Source organism: Culex pipiens, chromosome 3 (genome assembly GCF_016801865.2).
Source record: "Culex pipiens pallens isolate TS chromosome 3, TS_CPP_V2, whole genome shotgun sequence".
In the NCBI taxonomy this organism is placed as follows: Eukaryota; Metazoa; Arthropoda; class Insecta; order Diptera; family Culicidae; genus Culex; species Culex pipiens.
This window is the reverse complement of record NC_068939.1, coordinates 161,947,503-161,970,366: the sequence shown is the minus strand read 5'-3', so window position 1 is coordinate 161,970,366 and position 22,864 is coordinate 161,947,503. Positions and strand designations below refer to the sequence as shown.

Here is a 22,864-nt window from a genome sequence, read left to right as displayed (position 1 = left end):
CAAAAGAGAAACGTCAAAACACATGTGCGCCGCACCGATCGCGCGGGCGCATGTTTTCACGAGTCCGTGCTTATTTACATCGAGGTTGAAGAAAGAAAGGAAAAAAGGTGGTCCACAACAATCCGATTCCCGATAATCATTTGCCAGAATGTCCGACGACGGTGAGTTCCTTGCTAGCACTAATTGGGAAGTGTGGTATTTGCAGATTTACATCACTGGAACGAAGTTGACGACCTGGTTAGGAGAATCAACGGGAACCCGGGGGTAAAACCAGCAACCTAACCCAAAGAAGACCCCGGCGATCATATATCGGCTTCCAGCTGGAAAGCCTACATTCGGTCACGAACGACAATGGCCAACGCTGCATCAACTTCGCACCCTCTCGTGGAATGGTTGTCAAAAGCACTATTTTCCTCGCAAGGACATCCACAAATCCAGATGGACCCCGTCCCGATCGACGGCCGATTCTTCTCGGACGTCACAAACGTGCGCACCTAACGCGGTGCGAATGTTGACTCGGATCACTACCTAGTTGGAGTTGGCATGCGCTCAAAGATGTAGACGGTGTACGATCAACGCTGGAGCCACACTGGGTACCGCAATCCGAGTCAGTCGAAACGATTGGTACGACAAGCAGTGCCTACGAATTACCGCCGTGAAGAAGGCAGCTTTCAACAGGAAGCTGCATAAAGCGATGAGAGGGAACGTGGAACGATACGGGCAGGCTCGGAAGTGCTAGGTTGCGGTTGGCAAGCTTAAGAGGCGCGGTGCGAATATTGACTCGAAACACTACCTAGTTGGAGTTTGCATGCGCTGTCGATGGTGTACAACCAACGACACGTGAAAACAATCAGTCAAGTTAGGAGGAACTTGGCGCAGTGTAAGCCACACTGGGTAGCGCGATCTGATTCAGTCGAAATGGTACAACGACGATTGTCAACGGGTTACCTCCGAAAAGAATACAGCTTACGACAGGGTGCTACACAAAGCGACGAGAGAGAATGCGGAACGATACAGGCAGGCTCGAAATAGAGCTACTATTCCGAGCCATCGCGTGTAGGGACAACGAGGGAATCTTGATTGTGAATGAAAGCGAGGTGTTGGAAAGGTGGAAACAGTACTTCAATGAACACTTCGTAGTCAACCCTGGAGTGCCAGAAGCTGATGAACACAGAGAGAAGGGAAACAGTTCGCTGTGTCTGATCTGCGGACTATGTGGTCAGAGAGCGGTTGGGAGCATGGCTATCAAAATACTTTTCAGTTCGAGTTTTGAAATTTAGTAGTGAATTTTAAGGTAGTTTTCCGTTTTGCAGAATGTCCGCCGCTGTGCGAGATGGAAACGGGCGGCGACTCCAACGGGGAGGAGGAGGAAGCGGACGAGTGGGAGGTGGCCGAGGAGCAGAACGACCCGGTGCGGTGTCTGTTTTGCGAGCAGATCTCGCCCACCATGACGGTGGCGATCAGGCATGCGAAGGAGCAGCATGAGTTCGATTTGGGGGAAGTGCGGAGGCGGTTCCACCTGGACGAGTATTCGTACATCAAGATGATCAACTATATCCGGCGGGAGAAGCCGGAGCCGGCGGTGTTTCGGAGTGGAACGAGCGCGTTCTGGACGGATGACAAGTATCTGAAGCCGGTGGAGAACGAAACGTGGCTGATGTTTGATTTGGACGAGTTGGATGAGATTTTGCTGAACGGGAACGGGGCGGGAAGTGGTGGGGCTCGGGAGAATGGGAACGACGTCGGGGACACGATGACGCTGACCACGGACCAGTACCGGAAGTTGCAGGGAATCATCAACGAGCTGACGGCGCAACTGCGCGAGAAGGAGAACCTGCTACAGCACGCTGCCAGTGATATTGAGAAGATGAAGGAGAGCTTCCGAAACCTGCTGGAGCAGCAGGAGCAGAAGAAGTCGAAAGCTCCGGAGGAAAAGATTGCACAAATCCGAGAGGAGTTGAAGCACTGCGTCAGCACGGTTGCGGTCGAGGACGATCAGGGCTATTTCAACACGTATTCTCACTTTGGAATCCATCACGACATGCTGAGCGATTACGTACGGACGGCTAGCTATCGGGACGCGATCCTGGAGAACGGTGCAATATTCCGGGACAAAACGGTGCTGGACTTGGGCTGTGGAACGGCCATTCTGTCCATGTTTGCGGCCAGGGCTGGCGCCAAGGATGTGATTTCCGTTGATCAATCGGACATAATCTACCAAGCGATGGACATTGTGCGACGCAACAAGATCGATAACATCAAGTTCGTCAAGGGACGACTCGAGGACAGTGAACTTCCGGTGGAGAAGGTTGACATCATCGTTTCCGAGTGGATGGGTTACTTCCTGCTGTTCGAGGGCATGATGGACAGCGTGATTTACGCCCGCAAGCAATATCTCAAAGAGGGCGGCTTCATCCTTCCGAACCGGTGCAACATCAGCTTGGCCGGGTACGGAGACCTCGATCGGCACAAAGAGTTCATCGGCTTCTGGAAGGACGTGTATGGGTTCGATATGTCCTGCATGAAGAAGGAAGTCCTGCGCGAAGCCACCGTCGAAGTCTGCAAGCCAGAACACGTAATCACAAACGCCAACATCATCGCAAACTTTGACCTCATGGAGGTCGACGTGGACTGTCCCAACTTTAGCTACGACTTTGAGCTCACCGTCAAGCGCGACTGCACCCTTACGGCCCTGGTCGGCTACTTCGACACCTTCTTCGAACTGCCAGAGCACGTGGAGTTCTCCACCTCGCCGTACACCAAACCAACGCACTGGAAGCAAACCCTGTTCTACGTCGAGGAACCCATCCCGGTGCGCGAGGGCCAACAGATCAAGGGCAAGTTCGTGTGCCGACGTGACCCCAAAGACGCCCGCTCCCTCTTCATCACGATCGAGTACCTCGGCAAGGTGCTCAAGTACACCCTAAACTAGCAGATTGGCATCCTGATCCTGCTCAACTAAACAAGGTAATCGACCAATACAGAGAAAACAAGAAAAAAAACAGCTTTAAGCGACACAGAGAAAAAAATCAAGAGCTTTCACAAGATTTCACATTTTTACGATTGAAACGATTGAGCGCGCGAAAGATAAAACCGAACACGGTGGTTGTGAAACGACAAAATAAGAGAAACACACTGGAACTGCCTTGCAGAAACAAAAACAAACGATTCTTCCCAACTTCTCACAAGAAAGTAACTCTATACTACCAACGTTATGCTACCTACCAACTAGTTTGTTAGAACTTCTCGCCACCTTAACAAAAAGCATATAAACCGACCAACACGAAAACAAACTCGTAGAGTACACACAAGCTTTAATTTTGAAACCTAGCGCGACAATCAGTTTGTAACACACTCTCACGCAGCAGACCATCATTACACCCAATCAAAAATGGAAGGAAAAAGCTTTACGTTTACTTGAAATCAATAGTAGGAAAAACAACTTATTGCCAGCGTAGTGTAGCGCCAGTTTTTTGATAATTACACAAAAATTAGAATTTCCAGAAACCAACGGGAAGAAAAGCAGGTTGAACGAATTACTTAATATATATTTAATATAAACTACAATATTAAAAAATACAATACTAAAAATTACAACAACAAAAAAACAAGTTGCAGAAACAGAAATAGTGGCTAGCGTGTAGAAACAGTTTACATTTCACAGTATGCATTTGATATTTGAAAATCTAAAGTTTACAAAATAAAATAAAACTAGTTCAGAAACGGCAAAACACAGAATTCGCCATGCGAAGACACGTTTAACGATTAAACAAACATATCGAACCTTTTTCAAACTTAAAACGTTAGAGCAGTATTAAAAAGTTGTTGCACTTTTTGCTTCCATATTGTTGTAAAATGCTTACAATCTTGTTCCCTAGCTTAAACCTGGATTGTAAAGAGTTAATGATGCGCAAAAAGGTCGGTTCCAGAAGAAAATTATGTCACGGCAGTGTTGTCAGATCTGAAAATCGTTGAACTGTCTATTGATGCACAAAGTAAGACAGATTCCAATGCTATGATTGTTCAATCTCGCAGCAACCGTTCTGGAATCCACTTAAGTGCTTGTAACCCAAAACAGGGTTGACAGATTTTTAATTTGTAATTTGCAAGATCACATAAATTTGAACCGATGTTTAATCCACCGAATTTGTTTGCGATCCACACAATTTTTGAGCAACGGTCCAAAGATGGAGGGTTTTTTTAAATGGCCTTTCTATAAAATATAGCAAAAATAAATAAAGAAAATCTCATTTGCAAACAAAACAGTCAAATGTGATATTTTCATAAATTTTATTTATTTTTGAGGTTAAGTACCTTTATTTTTTCGCCGATTTTAACTTTTTCGACTAATTTTTCTTTTTTTGTCTATTTTTTTTTTGAATTAAAAAAATATTGTGTTGATCCGAGAATTGGTTTCTATGTATTTACCTGCATTTGATTTTCAATTTAAAAAATATTTCTCGTAAAATTATAAAGCTATAGAATTTGCCAAAATCGGTGGAAAAACAAAAACAAGTTTTAAAAACAAATTCTTCTGTGTTTTTTTGTTTCAATTTTTAAATAAATTTTACTCAATTCACCTTGAGGATCATTCTGTAAATTCGATGCCAACATTTCAAAAAGCATCATGTACAAACCATGCGTTTTGAGAAAAACGCATTTGATTGTTGAGCATCCATTTTCAATTACCATTTTTATATAAAAGCAAAATAAGATGTTCTAATGATAACAAACGATGAAAAACGTTGCTTTTGTTGATACTTGATCATCCATATTCAATCTTGTATTCAATAAAACATTATTTCCGTAATTTTATTTGAGAAAAACAAACATAACTTCTTTTGAAAGCACCAACGTCGATATCACCCTGCTGTCACTGAGGGGGGCGCTTTGTTATGATTCGTTTTTCTTCGCCGAATGTACATGGCGCTTTTTTCATGTTGCTTTTTTTTCGTCACGAGGTTTATGTAGCCTTTTGTTTGACAGGTTGACAGGGCTATATAAACAGGGACTGCTGATGGCAGAGATTTTGTTTATGTTACTTTATTTAAAATCATGATTAAACAGACTTTACTGAAGTAACTTTTGCTCATTTTTGGTGGAGAGGTAGCTTATTAGAAGTACTTTCAGAATATACAATAACCCAGAAAGTGTCAAAATGTACATGATACCTTTTCAAATGTTACCGTCGAATTTTGGGATCTTTCCGAGGATCTTTCACTAAAATTATGCGCATCAAACCGACGACGTCAAACTGTTGTTGGTATTTTTTTGAGTATATCTGAAACTAAAGGAATATATCCTTCTTTCAATGTATTTTTTTATCATCTGCACAAGACAGCTCGATTTTAAAATAAGGCCTGTACAAACTTTATTTGATGTTTTTGTCTCCCCAAAATTGGCCCGAAAATCGAGGAAAAAAAGTATTTTTTCAAAAATTTCCAAATTTCAATGAAAACTTAAGTGGAATCAGCTGTAATAAATTAAAATTTAATTCCCTGCGTTTATCAAAACAGTATGGCAAAAGTTAAATTAGTTGTTCATTTTATTTAGATTAACTGAGACAAAAACATAGTATAAAAATTATAAAAAATACAAATATTGAAATAAAAAGCCACATTTTTAACATTTGCATAAAAAAGTTGTTTTAAAATGCATTTTAAACTAGTTCAGTTGTTTTGCAATCATTAGTTTTCAAAAAATGTAAGATTATACAAAAAAAATTAAAACTCAGCCAAAAACAATAAAATATAATATTTCAAGGTTTTTATTTGAATTTAAAACATGTAACTTTCAAATACTTACAAAATTATTGTAGTTTACAACAACAGATACTATTTTTATTTAGCATACGTGATTAGTTAAATTTAACAAAGGTTTACTCTCAGTTTTACTTTGATTTGATTTTAAATGTACTTCTGAAAAAAAAAATAAACTGTCACAATTTAAATGACTGGAATTCGGAATACGCCTAGCAATCGTTTGTTATACGCAACACATAAAAAAATAACGTGTCCGTTTTAGTGAGTTTATTTATTTTATTTTAAAATAAGTGCTGAGTTTTCGAGAAAACAATTTATTGAATTATTCAGAAGTGTTTTCTATCCAATGGAAAATAATAATAAAATCTTGAATAAGGTTTTATGTTTTTATTTTCGCATTTTTGCTTATATTGTAAAAAGCAAATGATTTTATAATATTAGTTTATGCAAAAAGGTGCAAAAGGTAGTTTTTTTTAAGCACGAGTCGTACATTTATCCAACGAGATTTACCGAGTTGGATAAATATGACGAGTGCTGAAAAAATCATGTTTTGCAACGAGTTGCTTACAACCCTTTTTTTTTGCAATTCCGGAATACGCTTTTTCAATGGAATTTTATGTCAAAAATCCATTTGAATTCCAATATTGAAAAATGTTATTTTTCAATACTAGTGCCGAAAAGTTTAACTTTTCAGCACCCATTTCAGTGGTAGAACTTTTTACTGGTACTGAAATTTATTAATTTTCCATTCGGTAGAGAAAAGTAGGCCTTTTCGTCGCTCGAGAATGACAGGATTTTTTTTTTTTTTGCGGGTTGCAAACGATTACTTGAAGAATTCCTTTTATTTTAGTGATTTAAATTTTGAAAGTTTAAAAAATTTAAAATAAAAACGAGCCAAAACCTTGAGGAAAACATAGTTGAATAGAACTGATTACGTTAATTAAATTAAAAAATACTGTTGTTTTTAACTACAATAAAATTTAAATATATAAAAATACTCTTTGAAATACTCTGTTTAAAATTAAAAACTTTTTTTCAGGCTGTTTTGTTATTTGAGTTTTTTTTTTCCTAAATCGGGAGCATGACCATGTTTTTTTTTATTTTAAATTTGTTTTCCCCAAAGAAATTAGTTTTCTGGAATAGTTCATTAAACTGTTAAAATTTCCACTTTTTATTGACATTTTTTATGATTTGAAACCATCTGTTGGATTAAACATTCATGTTTTGATGGGTCTTTTGTGGGCTCTGTAGCAAGTTTCTGCTCATTTCAAGGCGCCCGAAGGTTATGTGTGGTGAGTCACCCAAAACCTCTTTTTACGCAAATGGACCGACGTTTTACTTCCCCATCCGATAGAAGGCCAGAAGGATAAGGCGGGAATCGAACCCGCGCCCCATAGCAACTTAGGCGCCACGAGGCCCTCGATGATGCAATCATCTTTAATCGAATCATTTTTTTTACATTTGTTGACGTGCCACTCGAGCTACTGTGCTATGGGTTTGTGCACTTTCAACATCGATTCGTTGCTAAAGCAAGCAGGCTGGCAATAAGCTAGGAGTGAAACATGTGGTCATGTTTATAATAAAACTAACCAATTTTGCAAGCTTACTAAAAATACTCTAAAAGTTTAGCCAACTCATACTTAGCCGCTTACGAACTTGTATAAAAAAAACAACCAACTAAAATGTTACCGTTCCCTGCACAAAGCAGCAACAATATTTTCGTTAATCAAACTTGTCTGTCGCTATATTCTCGTGTAAACTATACTTAGAATAGAAGAAACAATCTAAAGGAGGTATTAGACTAGGGCAAACAAACAAACTCGTACATTTTGACAGTTCGTCTGCGTTGTTTGTTCGCCAACATTTGTTTGCAGAAACGTCAGCTTGCATACATTTTGTCTGTTTTGCGAGTTTGGCAAACTGTCAAACGCAAAAAAGTGCGATTGTTTGTTTTTCATAGTCTAATACCACCTTAACCAATCAACTTGAAAAAAAACGGTGGAAAGCTTTCAAAAGTCGCTTTACTATATTGTTCCAAAAGGTCGTTCCGATTTTAAACACAAAAAAAATACGTTAATAATAAAATAAAACGCAAAACGACGGCATTATTCGTTTTATTTGCAAATCGTGATTACACAACCAAAAAAAAATCCCCGCCTACTGCTGGGTAAAACTCTGCGCAAACAACCCGCCGGCCGTCAGGTCGTAGTTCTGCATGACGTACGACGGCACGGTCGGGACGTACGGTTGCGGTGGGGGCGCAGCCACCTCCTCGACGACGGTCATCGGTTCTACGGCGGCGGCCGCCTTCTTCTTGCGCGACTTGACCGCTTTGACGGTGGCGCTTTGTCGCAGAGCCTTCGGCCCGTTCACGCCCATCCGGTGCGGGTTGTTGACGCTGATTGCGGCGAAGCGTTCCGGCTGGGTGGCGCCGTCGTCGTTGTGGCCGGTGGCGCGCTGGTGGGCCTTGAGGGCGGTGCCCTGGATGAAGCGCTCGTTGCAGACGCCGCAGACGTAGGGTTTTTCGCCGGTGTGGCGCCGGATGTGCAGGGTGAGGTCGTTGGACTGGGTGAAGGCGCGGTCGCAGTACGAGCAGGAGTAGGGCCGGGCGCCGGTGTGGATGCGCATGTGGCGGACCAGTTTGTTGGAGCGGGAGAAGCCCTTGCCGCAGATGGTGCAGAGACAGGGCTTTTCGCCGGTGTGCGTTCGGCGGTGGCACTGGAGGTCCGAGGAGCGGGGGAAGCCCTTGTCGCAGATGTCGCAGCGGTAGGGGCGTTCGCCGGTGTGGCGTCGCATGTGGACGATGAGGTTGGAGGAGTTGGAGAAGCCGCGGCCGCAGTAGACGCACAGTTGGTTCTGCTTGTTGGCGGGGTCGGCGTCCGCGTCGGGGTCTTTTTGGTGGATTTTGAGGTGCGAGCGGAGGTTGTCCTTGCGGTTGAACTTTTTGTGGCAGACGGGACATTCGAACTTTTTCTCCGACGGGATGTGGATCTTGATGTGGCGCTCGAGGTGTTCCAGCCGCTGGAAGCCTTTGGAGCAGACTTGGCAGACGAACTTTTTCGCGGATTCTTCGTTCGCGGCTGAGGTTCCGGACTCGTCGCCGGGTCGCTCCCAGAGCGGTTTCGTGGGTTTGTGGTGGTGCTGGGCGTGCTTGTTGAGCGAGGTTTGCCACATGAACTTTTCGTTGCAAAAGGTGCAGTGGAACTTCTTGACGGTGTTTTCGCACTGCTGGCGCAGGTGCCGCATGAAGAGGGTCGTGTTGGGGAAGCCTCGGGCGCAGTGCTTGCAACCGATCAATTCTTCCGGACGATGGCAACTTTTAGCGTGCTCGCGGAGCAGTTTAATCCGCGGGAAGCTCTGCTGACAGAGGCCACAACCATGCTCGCGTCGAACCACTTCCTCATCTTCACCATCCGTGTCGGAATCGCTCAGTTCCAACTCCTCACCGTCAGGCTCGACAATCTGGTAGAATCGCAACAGATTCCCCTTGCAAACCTGCTGCACCAGGTACTCGAGGTAGTTCTCCAGCACGTAACCTTCCTCAAACAGGTACGGCTTGTTGGCGATGTTGACGTTCTCAAACGACTTCACATCCTCGTGCGTCCGCAGATGCCTCCTCAGCTGCGCTATCCGCTCAAACGTGGCGTCACAAATCCGACAAATCGCTTCCATCCTGCCCGGATCCTCCAACAGCTCCGCCGTCAACGTGAGAGCCAGCTCACGCTCCGACCGCTCCGTCTTCTTCGGCTCCACCAACGCCACCCCCGGATGTTCCGCCGCCATGTGGTCCTTGTAGTCGTGATAAAGCCCAAACTTCTTCCCGCAAACCCCGCAATCCGTGTCGTTTTCGTGCATCTTCACGTGCCTATTCAAGTGATACGACGAGGTAAACTCCCGGCTGCACAGCGGACACTGCTTCACCTCCTTCCTTTCATGCTGCTTCACGTGGTTCGTAATCCCCCGACGATCCGCAAACACCCGCTCGCAAGAATCGCACCCAAATCCTCCCCCCTTAATCTTCGAATACCCATTCGCCTTCCGCCCCCTCGCCTGCGGCTTCAACTCCTCCAACTCCTCAATCATCTCGTCCAAACTTCCCACCTCATAATCTTGATCCTCATCCTCCCCACTCTCCTCCACAAACTCCACCGTCATCAACTCATCCTCCTCCTCCCCAACAGTCTCCACCACGATCAGCTCCGTCTTGACGTCAAACAGCTCCTCTACCTTCACCCCGCAGGCCGCAGGCTCCACCTTCCTCCGCGACAGATACTCCCGCAGCAGCAACTCACTCTGCTCGTACCGCTTGCGGAACCCGTACGCCGTGGTCACCTCCGAGACGCAATCCCCGCACAGCTGCGACGGCAAGCCGTCGTTGAAGTTCGGCTGGCTCTGGGTGCAGCTGGCGAGCATTTCGTACAGCGTGGTGCCGTCTGCGACGGCGGCACCGTCCAGGAAGATGGGTTGCAGATCCGGGGAGTCGCGACGGCAGCACCGGCAGATGCGGGCCAGGTCGTACTCGAGGTTCATGTCGATTACCTCCATTGTTTGGAAGCGCTCCGAAGGTGCTCAGTTAGTGGTTGAAGCGAAATGCTTTGTTGTGGTTTTTTTTATGCTTGAGTCGTAGTAGCATGCATGACGAAACTTTTAAACTTATGATTTCACAAATAATTATAGAAGAACCAGTTGAATTTACAAAAGTTTTGAACAATTTTAGCGTTTTACAAACATTTTAAAATTTGTTTCTATTTTTGACACTCTTCAAGCTTGACATTTCATGTTGTTTTCCTCGTAACCCAGTGTGAAAAAAGTGGCGATCTTGGTTTTGTACGCTGCATGGAATTTACTCACTAGAAAGTGTTTAACATTAAAAACGATTCAAGAAATGAGTAATCCTGATTGCTTTTAATCAGTAAAAACTACACAGCAGTTAAGTTAAACGTTTTATGAGACAAGATAACAACTTTAAATGAGATTATCAGCCAGATATGTTCCTAATGATCCCAACTTGGATAGTCTCCCGCATAATCAAATACCAAAGGTGAAACTGTCGAAATCATAAGAAAATTATTTCTGGTATGGTTACCATTTGTGATATTGTTGATATAATGTCACGACCATATAACAAAATTAAAATGGTACTATTTCCCGAATTGTTACACTTATCTTGCATTTAGGAAAAATCATTCGACAAATGGTGACTGTATGGTTGTTGACTATGCGGGCTACGATAAAGCTTATTTTTGTGAGTACAATGACCTTTTGTACGACCTTAAAGGATTTAAAATGAATTTTTAAATCAATTTAAAAAAATAACTTCGCAGTCCTTCTTGACAGAAAAGGTCCTACTTGACAGCTCGTTCCAATGGGACCATAGTTGATCCATCGACAAAACGTTGTCTTGCCGATTTTATTTTGCATTGAAATGAAATCGTGTTTTTTACCGTTGTATTTACATAAACATTTACATAGGGAAGGGGACCCTTTTGCGCTAAAATTCTCTATCAAAAAATAATCTAGTTCTTTCCATTTAATGCATGCAGTGTTTGTAGTTTGTACTTTTTTACAGTGCACAGATGATTTGTTTTGGTTCCGTAATAAACAGCTAAATGGCTGCGGTCGAGTTACCTGTAGTGAGATATAGATGTCATCCCAATGCTTTTAATGTTGTTTCGCTACGTGTGTTTTGCTAGCTAATAAAATCTGATTTTTTAAATTGATGGAGGTATTAGACTATGGCAATCAAACAAACAAATTCGCATTTTTTTTTGTTTGACAGTTTGCACCAAGCTCGCAAACAAAGCCGAATATATGCAGGCATAAGTTTCTGCACACAAATGCAGGAAAACTACCAAACTGGCAAAACATGTGTTTGGTTGTTGCCATTGCCTAACACGTCCTTAAGTTTTTGTTTATTTTCACTCACTTTTTCAAAAGGTTCTATGTACATAGGAAACGCATGGCGCTTTGGTTGTTTTGAAAAAGTAATCTAGAATTAATTTATTTCTTGCAACTTTAGGCTGGTACACTCAAACCTCGTTGGTTTGACAACAACTGTTGTCAAACGAACGGGGTCACTTTTTAGTTTGACACCCCGCGGGATTTACACACACTACCAAACGTTTGTTTTGATAGTGTTCGTCACTTTTTAGTTTGACTTTGACCAACCAACCGGGTTGCAAACTAAAAAAGTGTCAAACGAAAAAGTAACCAACCACCGGGGGTTGAGTGTACAGATTTTATTCAACGTTTCGTTTTTTTTACTTTTTAAAATTAATGATTTTATATCAACATAATGCATTTTCAAATGGATCTTTTAATTACAATTTTTAATTCCTTTTTTGCAATTTAAATAATTATATTTATTTTTTCCAAATCCTTAGTTGTTTCTTTTCCATATCCTTAGTCGTCTCTAAATTATTCAAAATAAGTAAATAAATATTCTTGACATTCCTAGTTGCAACCCAAAAAATATTACATCCTGATATTGTGAAGTGTAAAAACTGTAAAATTCAAAACCATAAATTTCAATATGCCATAAAATTTCAATATGCCAAATATTTTTCAAATTATAAAATTATAAAATTATAAAATTATAAAATTATAAAATTATAAAATTATAAAATTATAAAATTATAAAATTATAAAATTATAAAATTATAAAATTATAAAATTATAAAATTATAAAATTATAAAATTATAAAATTATAAAATTATAAAATTATAAAATTATAAAATTATAAAGTTATAAAATTATAAAATTATAAAATTATAAAATTATAAAATTATAAAATTATAAAATTATAAAATTATAAAATTATAAAATTATAAAATTATAAAATTATAAAATTATAAAATTATAAAATTATAAAATTATAAAATTATAAAATTATAAAATTATAAAATTATAAAATTATAAAATTATAAAATCATAAAATTATAAAATTATAAAATTATAAAATTATAAAATTATAAAATTATAAAATTATAAAATTATAAAATTATAAAATTATAAAATTATAAAATTATAAAATTATAAAATTATAAAATTATAAAATTATAAAATTATAAAATTATAAAATTATAAAATTATAAAATTATAAAATTATAAAATTATAAAATTATAAAATTATAAAATTATAAAATTATAAAATTATAAAATTATAAAATTATAAAATTATAAAATTATAAAATTATAAAATTATAAAATTATAAAATTATAAAATTATAAAATTATAAAATTATAAAATTATAAAATTATAAAATTATAAAATTATAAAATTATAAAATTATAAAATTATAAAATTATAAAATTATAAAATTATAAAATTATAAAATTATAAAATTATAAAATTATAAAATTATAAAATTATAAAATTATAAAATTATAAAATTATAAAATTATAAAATTATAAAATTATAAAATTATAAAATTATAAAATTATAAAATTATAAAATTATAAAATTATAAAATTATAAAATTATAAAATTATAAAATTATAAAATTATAAAATTATAAAATTATAAAATTATAAAATTATAAAATTATAAAATTATAAAATTATAAAATTATAAAATTATAAAATTATAAAATTATAAAATTATAAAATTATAAAATTATAAAATTATAAAATTATAAAATTATAAAATTATAAAATTATAAAATTATAAAATTATAAAATTATAAAATTATAAAATTATAAAATTATAAAATTATAAAATTATAAAATTATAAAATTATAAAATTATAAAATTATAAAATTATAAAATTATAAAATTATAAAATTATAAAATTATAAAATTATAAAATTATAAAATTATAAAATTATAAAATTATAAAATTATAAAATTATAAAATTATAAAATTATAAAATTATAAAATTTATAAAATTATAAAATTATAAAATTATAAAATTATAAAATTATAAAATTATAAAATTATAAAATTATAAAATTATAAAATTATAAAATTATAAAATTATAAAATTATAAAATTATAAAATTATAAAATTATAAAATTATAAAATTATAAAATTATAAAATTATAAAATTATAAAATTATAAAATTATAAAATTATAAAATTATAAAATTATAAAATTATAAAATTATAAAATTATAAAATTATAAAATTATAAAATTATAAAATTATAAAATTATAAAATTATAAAATTATAAAATTATAAAATTATAAAATTATAAAATTATAAAATTATAAAATTATAAAATTATAAAATTATAAAATTATAAAATTATAAAATTATAAAATTATAAAATTATAAAATTATAAAATTATAAAATTATAAAATTATAAAATTATAAAATTATAAAATTATAAAATTATAAAATTATAAAATTATAAAATTATAAAATTATAAAATTATAAAATTATAAAATTATAAAATTATAAAATTATAAAATTATAAAATTATAAAATTATAAAATTATAAAATTATAAAATTATAAAATTATAAAATTATAAAATTATAAAATTATAAAATTATAAAATTATAAAATTATAAAATTATAAAATTATAAAATTATAAAATTATAACATTATAAAATTATAAAATTATAAAATTATAAAATTATAAAATTTTAAAATTATAAAATTATAAAATTATAAAATTATAAAATTATAAAATTATAAAATTATAAAATTATAAAATTATAAAATTATAAAATATAAAATTATAAAATTATAAAATTATAAAATTATAAAATAATAAAATAATAAAATTATAAAATTATAAAATCATTAAATTATAAAATTATAAAATTATAAAATTTTTGGTGACTCTATTTTGGGGTAGATGAAACGAAATCTAATGAGTTTCATTTGACTGTGTAGCACGCCGTCTGTTTTCACACCGGGGCTCTTGAACAGCCGAAATGTCACCGCGAAAACCGTCCACTCGTTCATTACTTTCGTGAACGCTCAAGAGAGCAAATTGTCTCGGTTTTGGTAGGTGCAATTTTCTTCAATTTTGCGTGGAAAAGTGGATTTTTTTGGATTTTGACTTGTTTAAAAGCTTTATTAAAGTGTTGATTTGGTAATTTTAATGTTACAATTAGTGTACCGAAGTTAATTTTTCGCTAAATTACAAAACTAAATTGCGTCTCACTTTTCCACGTGTTTTGACGGCGACCGATCAAAATTCCAAAATGGTGGTCGCATTTTCAAGCTTCGAATTCAACAATTTTCGTTTCATTCCCTTTCTTTGCAGTTCTTAAATTTCCTTGGGAAGTCCCTATTTAACATTCAAGATGGGTAGGGAGGACAAGACCACCTGGAAAGCCAACTACTTCGTCAAGATTGTGGTAAGTGTCGCGAGCCGGAAATGCCCCCGTCGTGATTGCAGGTTATGTTTCTCACCCCCCTTCTTCAAAATGATGAAAAACAACAAAGAATCTCACGGATATTCGGCTTCCTTGCTTGAACAAAGCTGAACCCAGGAAGTGTTCGGTATTCGGGACTGGTTAAAACTACCTCACGTCTGACCGCAAAACCTAACCTCAAAGTGTCTCCTTGGAAGTGGTCCGGGTTTTAATTGTTGATTTTTTGCTTGCAGCAACTGCTCGATGAGTACCCCAAGTGCTTCATCGTGGGCGCCGACAATGTCGGTTCCCGCCAGATGCAGACCATCCGTATCTCGCTCCGTGGCTCGGCCATCGTCCTGATGGGCAAGAACACGATGATGCGCAAGGCCATCCGTGGTCATCTGGAGAACAACAGCAACCTGGAGAAGCTGCTGCCGCACATCCGCGGCAATGTCGGCTTCGTGTTCACCAAGGGCGATCTGGCCGACATCCGCGACAAGCTGATGGAGAGCAAGGTGCGTGCCCCGGCTCGTGCTGGTGCCATCGCTCCGCTGGAGGTCATCATCCCGGCCCAGAACACCGGTCTCGGCCCCGAGAAGACCTCCTTCTTCCAGGCGCTGTCCATCCCGACCAAGATTTCCAAGGGTACGATTGAAATCATCAACGATGTGCCCATTCTGAAGCCCGGTGACAAGGTCGGAGCTTCCGAGGCCACGCTGCTCAACATGTTGAACATCTCGCCGTTCTCGTACGGTCTGCAGATTGAGCAGGTGTACGACTCTGGTTCGATCTTCTCGCCGGAGATTCTGGACATCAAGCCGGAAGATTTGCGCGCCAAGTTCCAGGCCGGAGTGGCCAACCTGGCGGCCGTTTCGCTCGAGATCGGCTACCCGACGCTGGCTTCCGTGCCGCACAGCATTGCCAACGGTTTCCGCAACCTGCTGGCCATCGCCGCCGTCACCGAGGTCGAGTTCAAGGAGGCCGAAACGGTCAAGGAGTTCATCAAGGACCCGAGCAAGTTCGCCGCGGTCGCTGCCCCGGCTGCTGCTGCTGCTTCGGCCGCTCCGGCTGCCGCCGCCAAGGAGGAGAAGAAGGAAGAGTCCGAGTCCGAGGACGACGATATGGGCTTCGGTCTGTTCGATTAAGGGGTGTACCTACATCGAGCCTCAATGTGTGTGCGTTCTGGGTGGGTGGTGCCGGGGCGCTCTTCAACGGTCGTATCTACTCGTCCGGGGCTTATGACGATGGGTCCCACTGGCGATATACGGCCGAAGGTTCCCGGTGCCGTCGCCCGGCTGCACGTTGAGTACGCAATTATACATGCAAACATGTATGTTTAAATAAAATCATCTTAAAAGATAAAAAAAATTGCAGTCTCGCCCATTTGCATAAGGAAAGAAAACCTCCAGCCAAAACTGATTAAAACAACACCAACTCTCATGATTGAATTCAGTCAAAACTACTGAAATTTTTCACAAAATCATAAATTTTGGAAAGCCATAAACTTTTTTATTGAAATTCGGCTAAATTCTCGTATGTTTGGTAGGTTAACCAACAATTTAAATATTTTGCAAAACTTTTGAGACAAACTTCGCAAAGCTTAATTACTTAATTTCAAAAGAATCCGCTTGTAAAAGCTCATCGAAATAAAAAATAAATATTAATTATAAAATTCAAATAGAAAAATATTCGAAAAGTTGAAAATTTAAATATGAAAAAAAACTAGTAAGATTACGACTTACCATCGACAAATCTCGATCTACCATCGACAAAATACGATCGTAATTTTACTATTGAGAAATCTCGATCGTAGATCGAGAAATTACGATCGTAATTTGTAATACCATTTTTTGAATATCTTTTTATCTAAACGGAATTTTGATTTCAAAAATTCCATAAAAATTTCAGTTATTTAAAAAAATTGAAATTTCTTAAAAATTTGAAATTTCTTAAAAATTTGAAATTTCTTAAAAATTTAAAATTTTTCAAATTTTATAAGTTTTCAAAATTTCAAAAACTTGAAATTTCTTAAAAATTTTAAAAATTAAAACTCATTTTTTTTATTTTCTTTTAATTAAAATAATTAATATTTGTAAAATTTTTGAAATTTTTATTTTTAATTTGTAGACTTTTTTAAAATTTTTGAAATTTTTAAAATTTCTAATATTTTCAAAATGTTTTGAAATTTTTAAAAATTTAAAAGATTCTTAAAAATTAAAAAAAATTGAAAGTTCAAAAATTTTAAAATCTTTAGAAATTTTAAAAGTTTTAAAAGTTTAAAAAAATTCTAGAAATTTCAAAAAAAAAATTGAAATTATAGAAATTTTAAAACTTTTGAAATTTTTTAATTTTTGAAGTTCTGTTCGCAATTTCAAAAGATTTAAAATTTCAAAAATTTCTAGATTTTTTTTTAATTTTAATTTTTTTTTGAAATTTAAAATTTTTAAACATTTTACAAATTTTAAACGTTTTAAAAAATTTAGAAATTTAAAAAAATCTAAAAGTTTTAGAAGTTAAAAAAAATAAATTAAAAAAAAACTTAGAAATTTTTGAAATTTTAAATCTTTTGAAATTTTTGAAATTGCGAACCAAACTTCAAAAATTCAAAAATTTCAAAAGTTTTAAAATTTCTAAAATTTTAATTTTTTTTGAAATTTCTGAAATTTCTAGAATTTTTTTAAACTTTTAAAATTTTTGAAATTTCTAAAGATTTTAAAAATTTTGAACTTTCAATTTTTTTTAATTTTTAAGAATCTTTTAAATTTTAAAAAATTTCAAAACATTTTGAAAATTTTAGAAATTTTAAAAATGTCAAAAATTTAAAAAAAGTCTAAAAGTCAAGTCGGGAAAAAGTCGGGAATTCGCCAAAATCCGCCAAAAATCGGGAAAAGTCGGGAATTTATGATTATTTGTCAAAAAGACGGAAAAAGTCGGAAATTATAAGCATGCTTGATTGAAAATTATTTTTTTAACTCATGAATAATTTTGTAATATTTTGTACAATTCTCAACTTGAATTCACTCAATTCTGCTTTAATAACTTACTTTAAATTTAAGGTTCTTTTCACTATTTCAATATATTTGAGTATGTAAAAGCTGTTTAAGACATTCAAAATCTTAATTAAGTCTTTGACACAGATCTTCATAATATTTTTCATGAATCATATGATCTCTATACATTTTTGTTTATCATACAAGAGGTAAAGTTAATGAAAAACTAATATAAAAATAGAGCCTAATGGCCAGCTTAGAGTTATGATTCTATTTCATTTTGTCACATAGATTGAATATTTGAAAACAGATTCTAACTTGAGTTTGGCAATGGTTTTTTAGTAAATACTTTTTTACGTTTTGAAAACATAAAGAAAATTTTGAAATTGCAAAAAATAATCAAAGAAATTTAGAGTTATTGCAAAACTGTTTAAAAAAATTGTATCTTCAAACATTTTGCTTAAAATAAGTGGTAAAACATAAAATCATATCTAACTGAATGTTCATTGAAAAAAAAACAATTAATTACTGACCACTAGATAAATTAAAATTTATTAAAAAATTCAATATCAAAAATTACAAAATTAAAATTTTATGAAGACCTTAACATTTTTCTAAATCCTTTGTGTAGGGATTATGGGTTGCAGGATTGAATATGTAATAAATTATTAAATGAGTATTTATTATAACATTGATATAAATCATAAATAATAGTTAAGAGCGCAACAAAAAGTGCGCACCTTCATGAATATTGCCTTGTTAGCTGATTGCGGATGGAGTGCGAGAGCGCGCTAGCGAGCTGCGAGAGAGAACAACAAGCGAGAAAACAACGAGATGCGCGCGGCTGGCGAAAGAGAGAATGAAGATTGTCAAATCAGTTTTGTGGTTAATTTCTGTGGAATAAGACGTGTTGTTTGTTAATTGCAAAATATCTGTGTTTTTATTATAAAAGAAAGTCCCCGATCACGACAATGGCACAGTCCGGTAAGTCGAACCTTTTGATTCATGAAAGATCATTTGTTTTGCTTGAATTGTTGTGTTGTGAAATCCAACAGTTTTGTTTACCTGCCAGGATGCAGGTCCAAAGTTTCGCTTTGTTGTTTTGCCTGTGTTTTGAAACAGGTAGATGTTTGCTTGAACTTGTTATTTGAAATTGATAAAAGGCATAAAACTATCTGCGATAATTGACGGTCTTGAATTTAATGAATGATTTGCTTGTTGTTGTGATATTGGGAATGAATGTTTTGTTTTGAAGTAGTAAGTTTGGCTTTTCGTTGTGATAATTGAAAACCAATGTTTTATTCTAAGTTAATGGTGGAATTTGAAGGCAAATAATTTGCTCGAAATTTGATTGTTTTTGTTCAATCACATTTTTGCTTTAGATTTGATTGTTGTTGTTTTGATTGACGACCAATGTTTTGTTTTAATTTGATGCAATGTTTAATTGTTGTTGTGGAAATTGAACTCCAATGTTTTGTTACGAATTAGACTTCAATTTTTTTTCTTATTTTTGTGATTGATGAAAATCAATATTTTGTTTATAATTTGACAAAAGATTTGACAAGATTGTGGAAATTGAAAATCAATATTTCTTTTTGAATTTGATGGAGGATTAGTTTGCGATTGAAGGTAGATAATTTGTTTTTAATTTAGTTGTTGTTTTGGTAATTGAAATCAAATTTGTTGTTTGAATTTTATAGTTGTTATTATAATTGACGACCAATGTTTTGTTTTGAATTTGATGCAAAATTTGATTGTTATGGATTGTTGTTATTATTGATGATCATTATTTTTATTTTGGATTGGATGCTGGTTATTTTGGTAATTGAAGACCAATGTTTATTTTTGAATAAGATAAATATTTGCTTCTTGTTAGTTTTGTTTTAAATTTAATGAAAGATATGCTTGTTGTGGCAATAACTTGATGCAAAGTCCAATAAAATCACAAATTACAAAATTTACAGGTTTAATTTTGATTGAAAGAGTTGATTGTTGATGAGGGAATTAAAGACCAATGTTTTGTTATGATAAGATGACAAATTTGCTTATTTTTGCGATAAATGAAAACCAATATTTTGTTTCGATTAAGATACGAGGTTTGATTGATATTGTGGTAATCGAAAACCAGTTATTATTTTGAATATGATGATAGATTTGCTTTTTGTTGTGGCAATCGAAGGCCAAGATTTGTTTTCAGAATTTGAGTTTTGTTATTATAGAAAGGTATTTTTTTCGGTTTTAAATTTCATGCAATATTTGATTGTGGTTTTATGATGGGCAATTTTGAGTTTTAAATTTGACGCAATATTTGATTGTTCATATGGTAATTGATGACCAATGTTTTGTTTTGAAGTTGATGCTAAATTTGATTATTAATTTTATGGTTAATGAAAAAATGTATAGTTCTCATTTGAATGAAGATTTGATTGTTGTTATTATTGACGATAAATTTTTTGATGTGAATTTGATGCAATATTAGATTGTTGCTTGATGCTGTGGAAATTGAAAACTATCGTTTTAGAAATCTAATGAAAATTTTATAGATTTATGCAGAAATTGACAATCAATGTTTTGCTTTGAAATTTGATTTGAGCAACGTTTTTTGCCGTTATAATTGATTAGTCATAGTTAATTTTGAAGTCTCTTCTGTGTTGGAGCCTGACAGACCTCTGCGATGGTAGTCAGAAAAAAAAGTCTCCTCTGTGTTGGAGCCTGACAGACCTCTGCGATGGTAGTCAGAAAAAAAAGTCTCCTCTGTGTTGGAGCCTGACAGACCTCTGCGATGGTAGTCAGAAAAAAAAGTCTCCTCTGTGTTGGAGCCTGACAGACCTCTGCGATGGTAGTCAGAAAAAAAAGTCTCCTCTGTGTTGGAGCCTGACAGACCTCTGCGATGGTAGTCAGAAAAAAAAGTCTCCTCTGTGTTGGAGCCTGACAGACCTCTGCGATGGTAGTCAGAAAAAAAAGTCTCCTCTGTGTTGGAGCCTGACAGACCTCTGCGATGGTAGTCAGAAAAAAAAGTCTCCTCTGTGTTGGAGCCTGACAGACCTCTGCGATGGTAGTCAGAAAAAAAAGTCTCCTCTGTGTTGGAGCCTGACAGACCTCTGCGATGGTAGTCAGAAAAAAAAAGTCTCCTCTGTGTTGGAGCCTGACAGACCTCTGCGATGGTAGTCAGAAAAAAAAGTCTCCTCTGTGTTGGAGCCTGACAGACCTCTGCGATGGTAGTCAGAAAAAAAAAGTCTCCTCTGTGTTGGAGCCTGACAGACCTCTGCGATGGTAGTCAGAAAAAAAGTCTCCTCTGTGTTGGAGCCTGACAGACCTCTGCGATGGTAGTCAGAAAAAAAAGTCTCCTCTGTGTTGGAGCCTGACAGACCTCTGCGATGGTAGTCAGAAAAAAAAGTCTCCTCTGTGTTGGAGCCTGACAGACCTCTGCGATGGTAGTCAGAAAAAAGTCTCCTCTGTGTTGGAGCCTGACAGACTTCTGCGATGGTAGTCAGAAAAAAAGTCTCCTCTGTGTTGGATCCTGACAGACTTCTGCGATGGTAGTCAGAAAAAAGTCTTCTCTGTGTTAGAGCCTGACAGACAGACCTCTGTGATGGTAGTCAGATTAAAAAAATGAATAATCTGTGCTGGAGTTCTTTGCGAAAGCAGTCAGATAACAATCTCCTCGATAAAGGAACCCGACAGACTTTTGCGATGATTTTTTTTAAATAACTTCGCAGAAGGAGCCTTATGGATTTTAGAAATATATTGTTCAGCAAATCTTTTCATTCAATTAAGAACCGTCTTTAACATCACAAAAGAAATTGACCAAAGAAAATGAATAAATAAATTTAACTGTGAAAGTGAGCACTTTTTTGTATCCACAGATAAAGCAATATGTATTTTAGAGTTATGTCTGTGAACTACCCAAAAAAATGATTTTAAATTCATCGAATAGGACTAAAACGGTTGTCACTTTATCGTACACTGGAGTTGTCCTCTCTTGAAAGATAAACCTCTAAATTGAAAGACGTTAATGATTAAGTATTCCATATTGATAGTAGTTATGGTTAATTGTTACTTAAATCGATTTACTCAGCTGTGATACAAAAGTTGCTTGAAACCCAACATTATTTCACAGGGAAGTAAAAATTTAAGTAATCGTTAACATGAACATTACATTATTAGTTAAAAAAGGTAAAATAATTCACTTAATAATTAATTTGATGCATTTTTAAATAATAAATAAAGGAATGATCAATCATCAGAAATTCTTAAAATATAATTTAAAGTGTGAGAGCGTTGCGTCACAAGAGAAAATAATACAAATATTTAAATATTAATTTTGAATTCTCGATTAAATTTTCAAAAGGCCCTATCTGCATAGGAAACCTATGAGGGATAGGTTGTTTTGAAAATTTAATCTAGAATTGAGAAGTATGAGTGACAATTTGAGCAACGAAAAAAAAAACATAATTAAAAAAAAACTAGGAAACATTTATATTTATTATATTAATTTTTATTTTTCAATGCAATATCTGTGATTTGTATCAAAATAGTTCAAAATCATTCATTAATTTCGATAGAAATTATATTTTAACAATGTATCATTTTATTGAGTTAAAAAAACACTTTCAGAATTTTAGTAAAGTAAATATATCAAAATTAAATTAAAAGAAACATTATTTTAAAATAAATTAAAGACACTTTGGGGTTCTTTAATCGATTGTACTTAATTATGAAACCAAACTTTTTCAAATTACATAACAGGAGTTTATCAGCAAAGAAAAAGTTAAAATTTTAAATAAGAAAAG

At 35.1% G+C, this 22,864-nt stretch overlaps 3 protein-coding genes across 3 annotated transcripts in view; 2 read left to right on the top strand and 1 right to left on the bottom strand.

The window, feature by feature from the left end:
- Positions 1-10: 10 nt before the first annotated feature.
- Positions 11-7,787, top strand: LOC120426078 (uncharacterized). Its single transcript, XM_039590788.2, has 2 exons — positions 11-161; positions 1,314-7,787. The coding sequence occupies exons 1-2, from the start codon at positions 149-151 to the stop codon at positions 2,930-2,932; spliced, it is 1,632 nt and encodes a 543-aa protein (XP_039446722.1). The 5' UTR covers positions 11-148; the 3' UTR covers positions 2,933-7,787.
- A 66-nt stretch (positions 7,788-7,853) lies between these two features.
- Positions 7,854-22,864, bottom strand: part of LOC120426081 (uncharacterized) — a 33,600-nt gene continuing 18,589 nt past the window's right edge. Inside the window, exons 6-9 of the mRNA XM_039590791.2 lie at positions 15,972-16,214; positions 15,501-15,887; positions 15,331-15,437; positions 7,854-10,330 (exon numbers count right to left, since the gene is read on the bottom strand). Coding sequence (XP_039446725.1) covers positions 7,920-10,330; positions 15,331-15,437; positions 15,501-15,887; positions 15,972-16,214 — 3,148 coding nt within the window. The 3' untranslated portion in view covers positions 7,854-7,919. The remainder of the gene's footprint in view (positions 10,331-15,330; positions 15,438-15,500; positions 15,888-15,971; positions 16,215-22,864) is intronic.
- On the top strand, positions 14,660-16,449 carry LOC120426083 (60S acidic ribosomal protein P0). Its single transcript, XM_039590793.2, has 3 exons — positions 14,660-14,725; positions 14,988-15,081; positions 15,333-16,449. Exons 2-3 carry the CDS (start codon positions 15,028-15,030, stop codon positions 16,224-16,226), a joined length of 948 nt encoding a protein of 315 aa, XP_039446727.1. The 5' UTR covers positions 14,660-14,725; positions 14,988-15,027; the 3' UTR covers positions 16,227-16,449.

Coding starts and splice junctions, on each gene's coding strand:
- LOC120426083 (XM_039590793.2), top strand. CDS start 15,028: ATGGGTAGGGAGGACAAGACCACCTGGAAAGCCAACTACTTCGTCAAG. Junction 15,082..15,332: donor ACTACTTCGTCAAGATTGTG/GTAAGTGTCGCG, acceptor TTTTGCTTGCAG/CAACTGCTCGATGAGTACCC.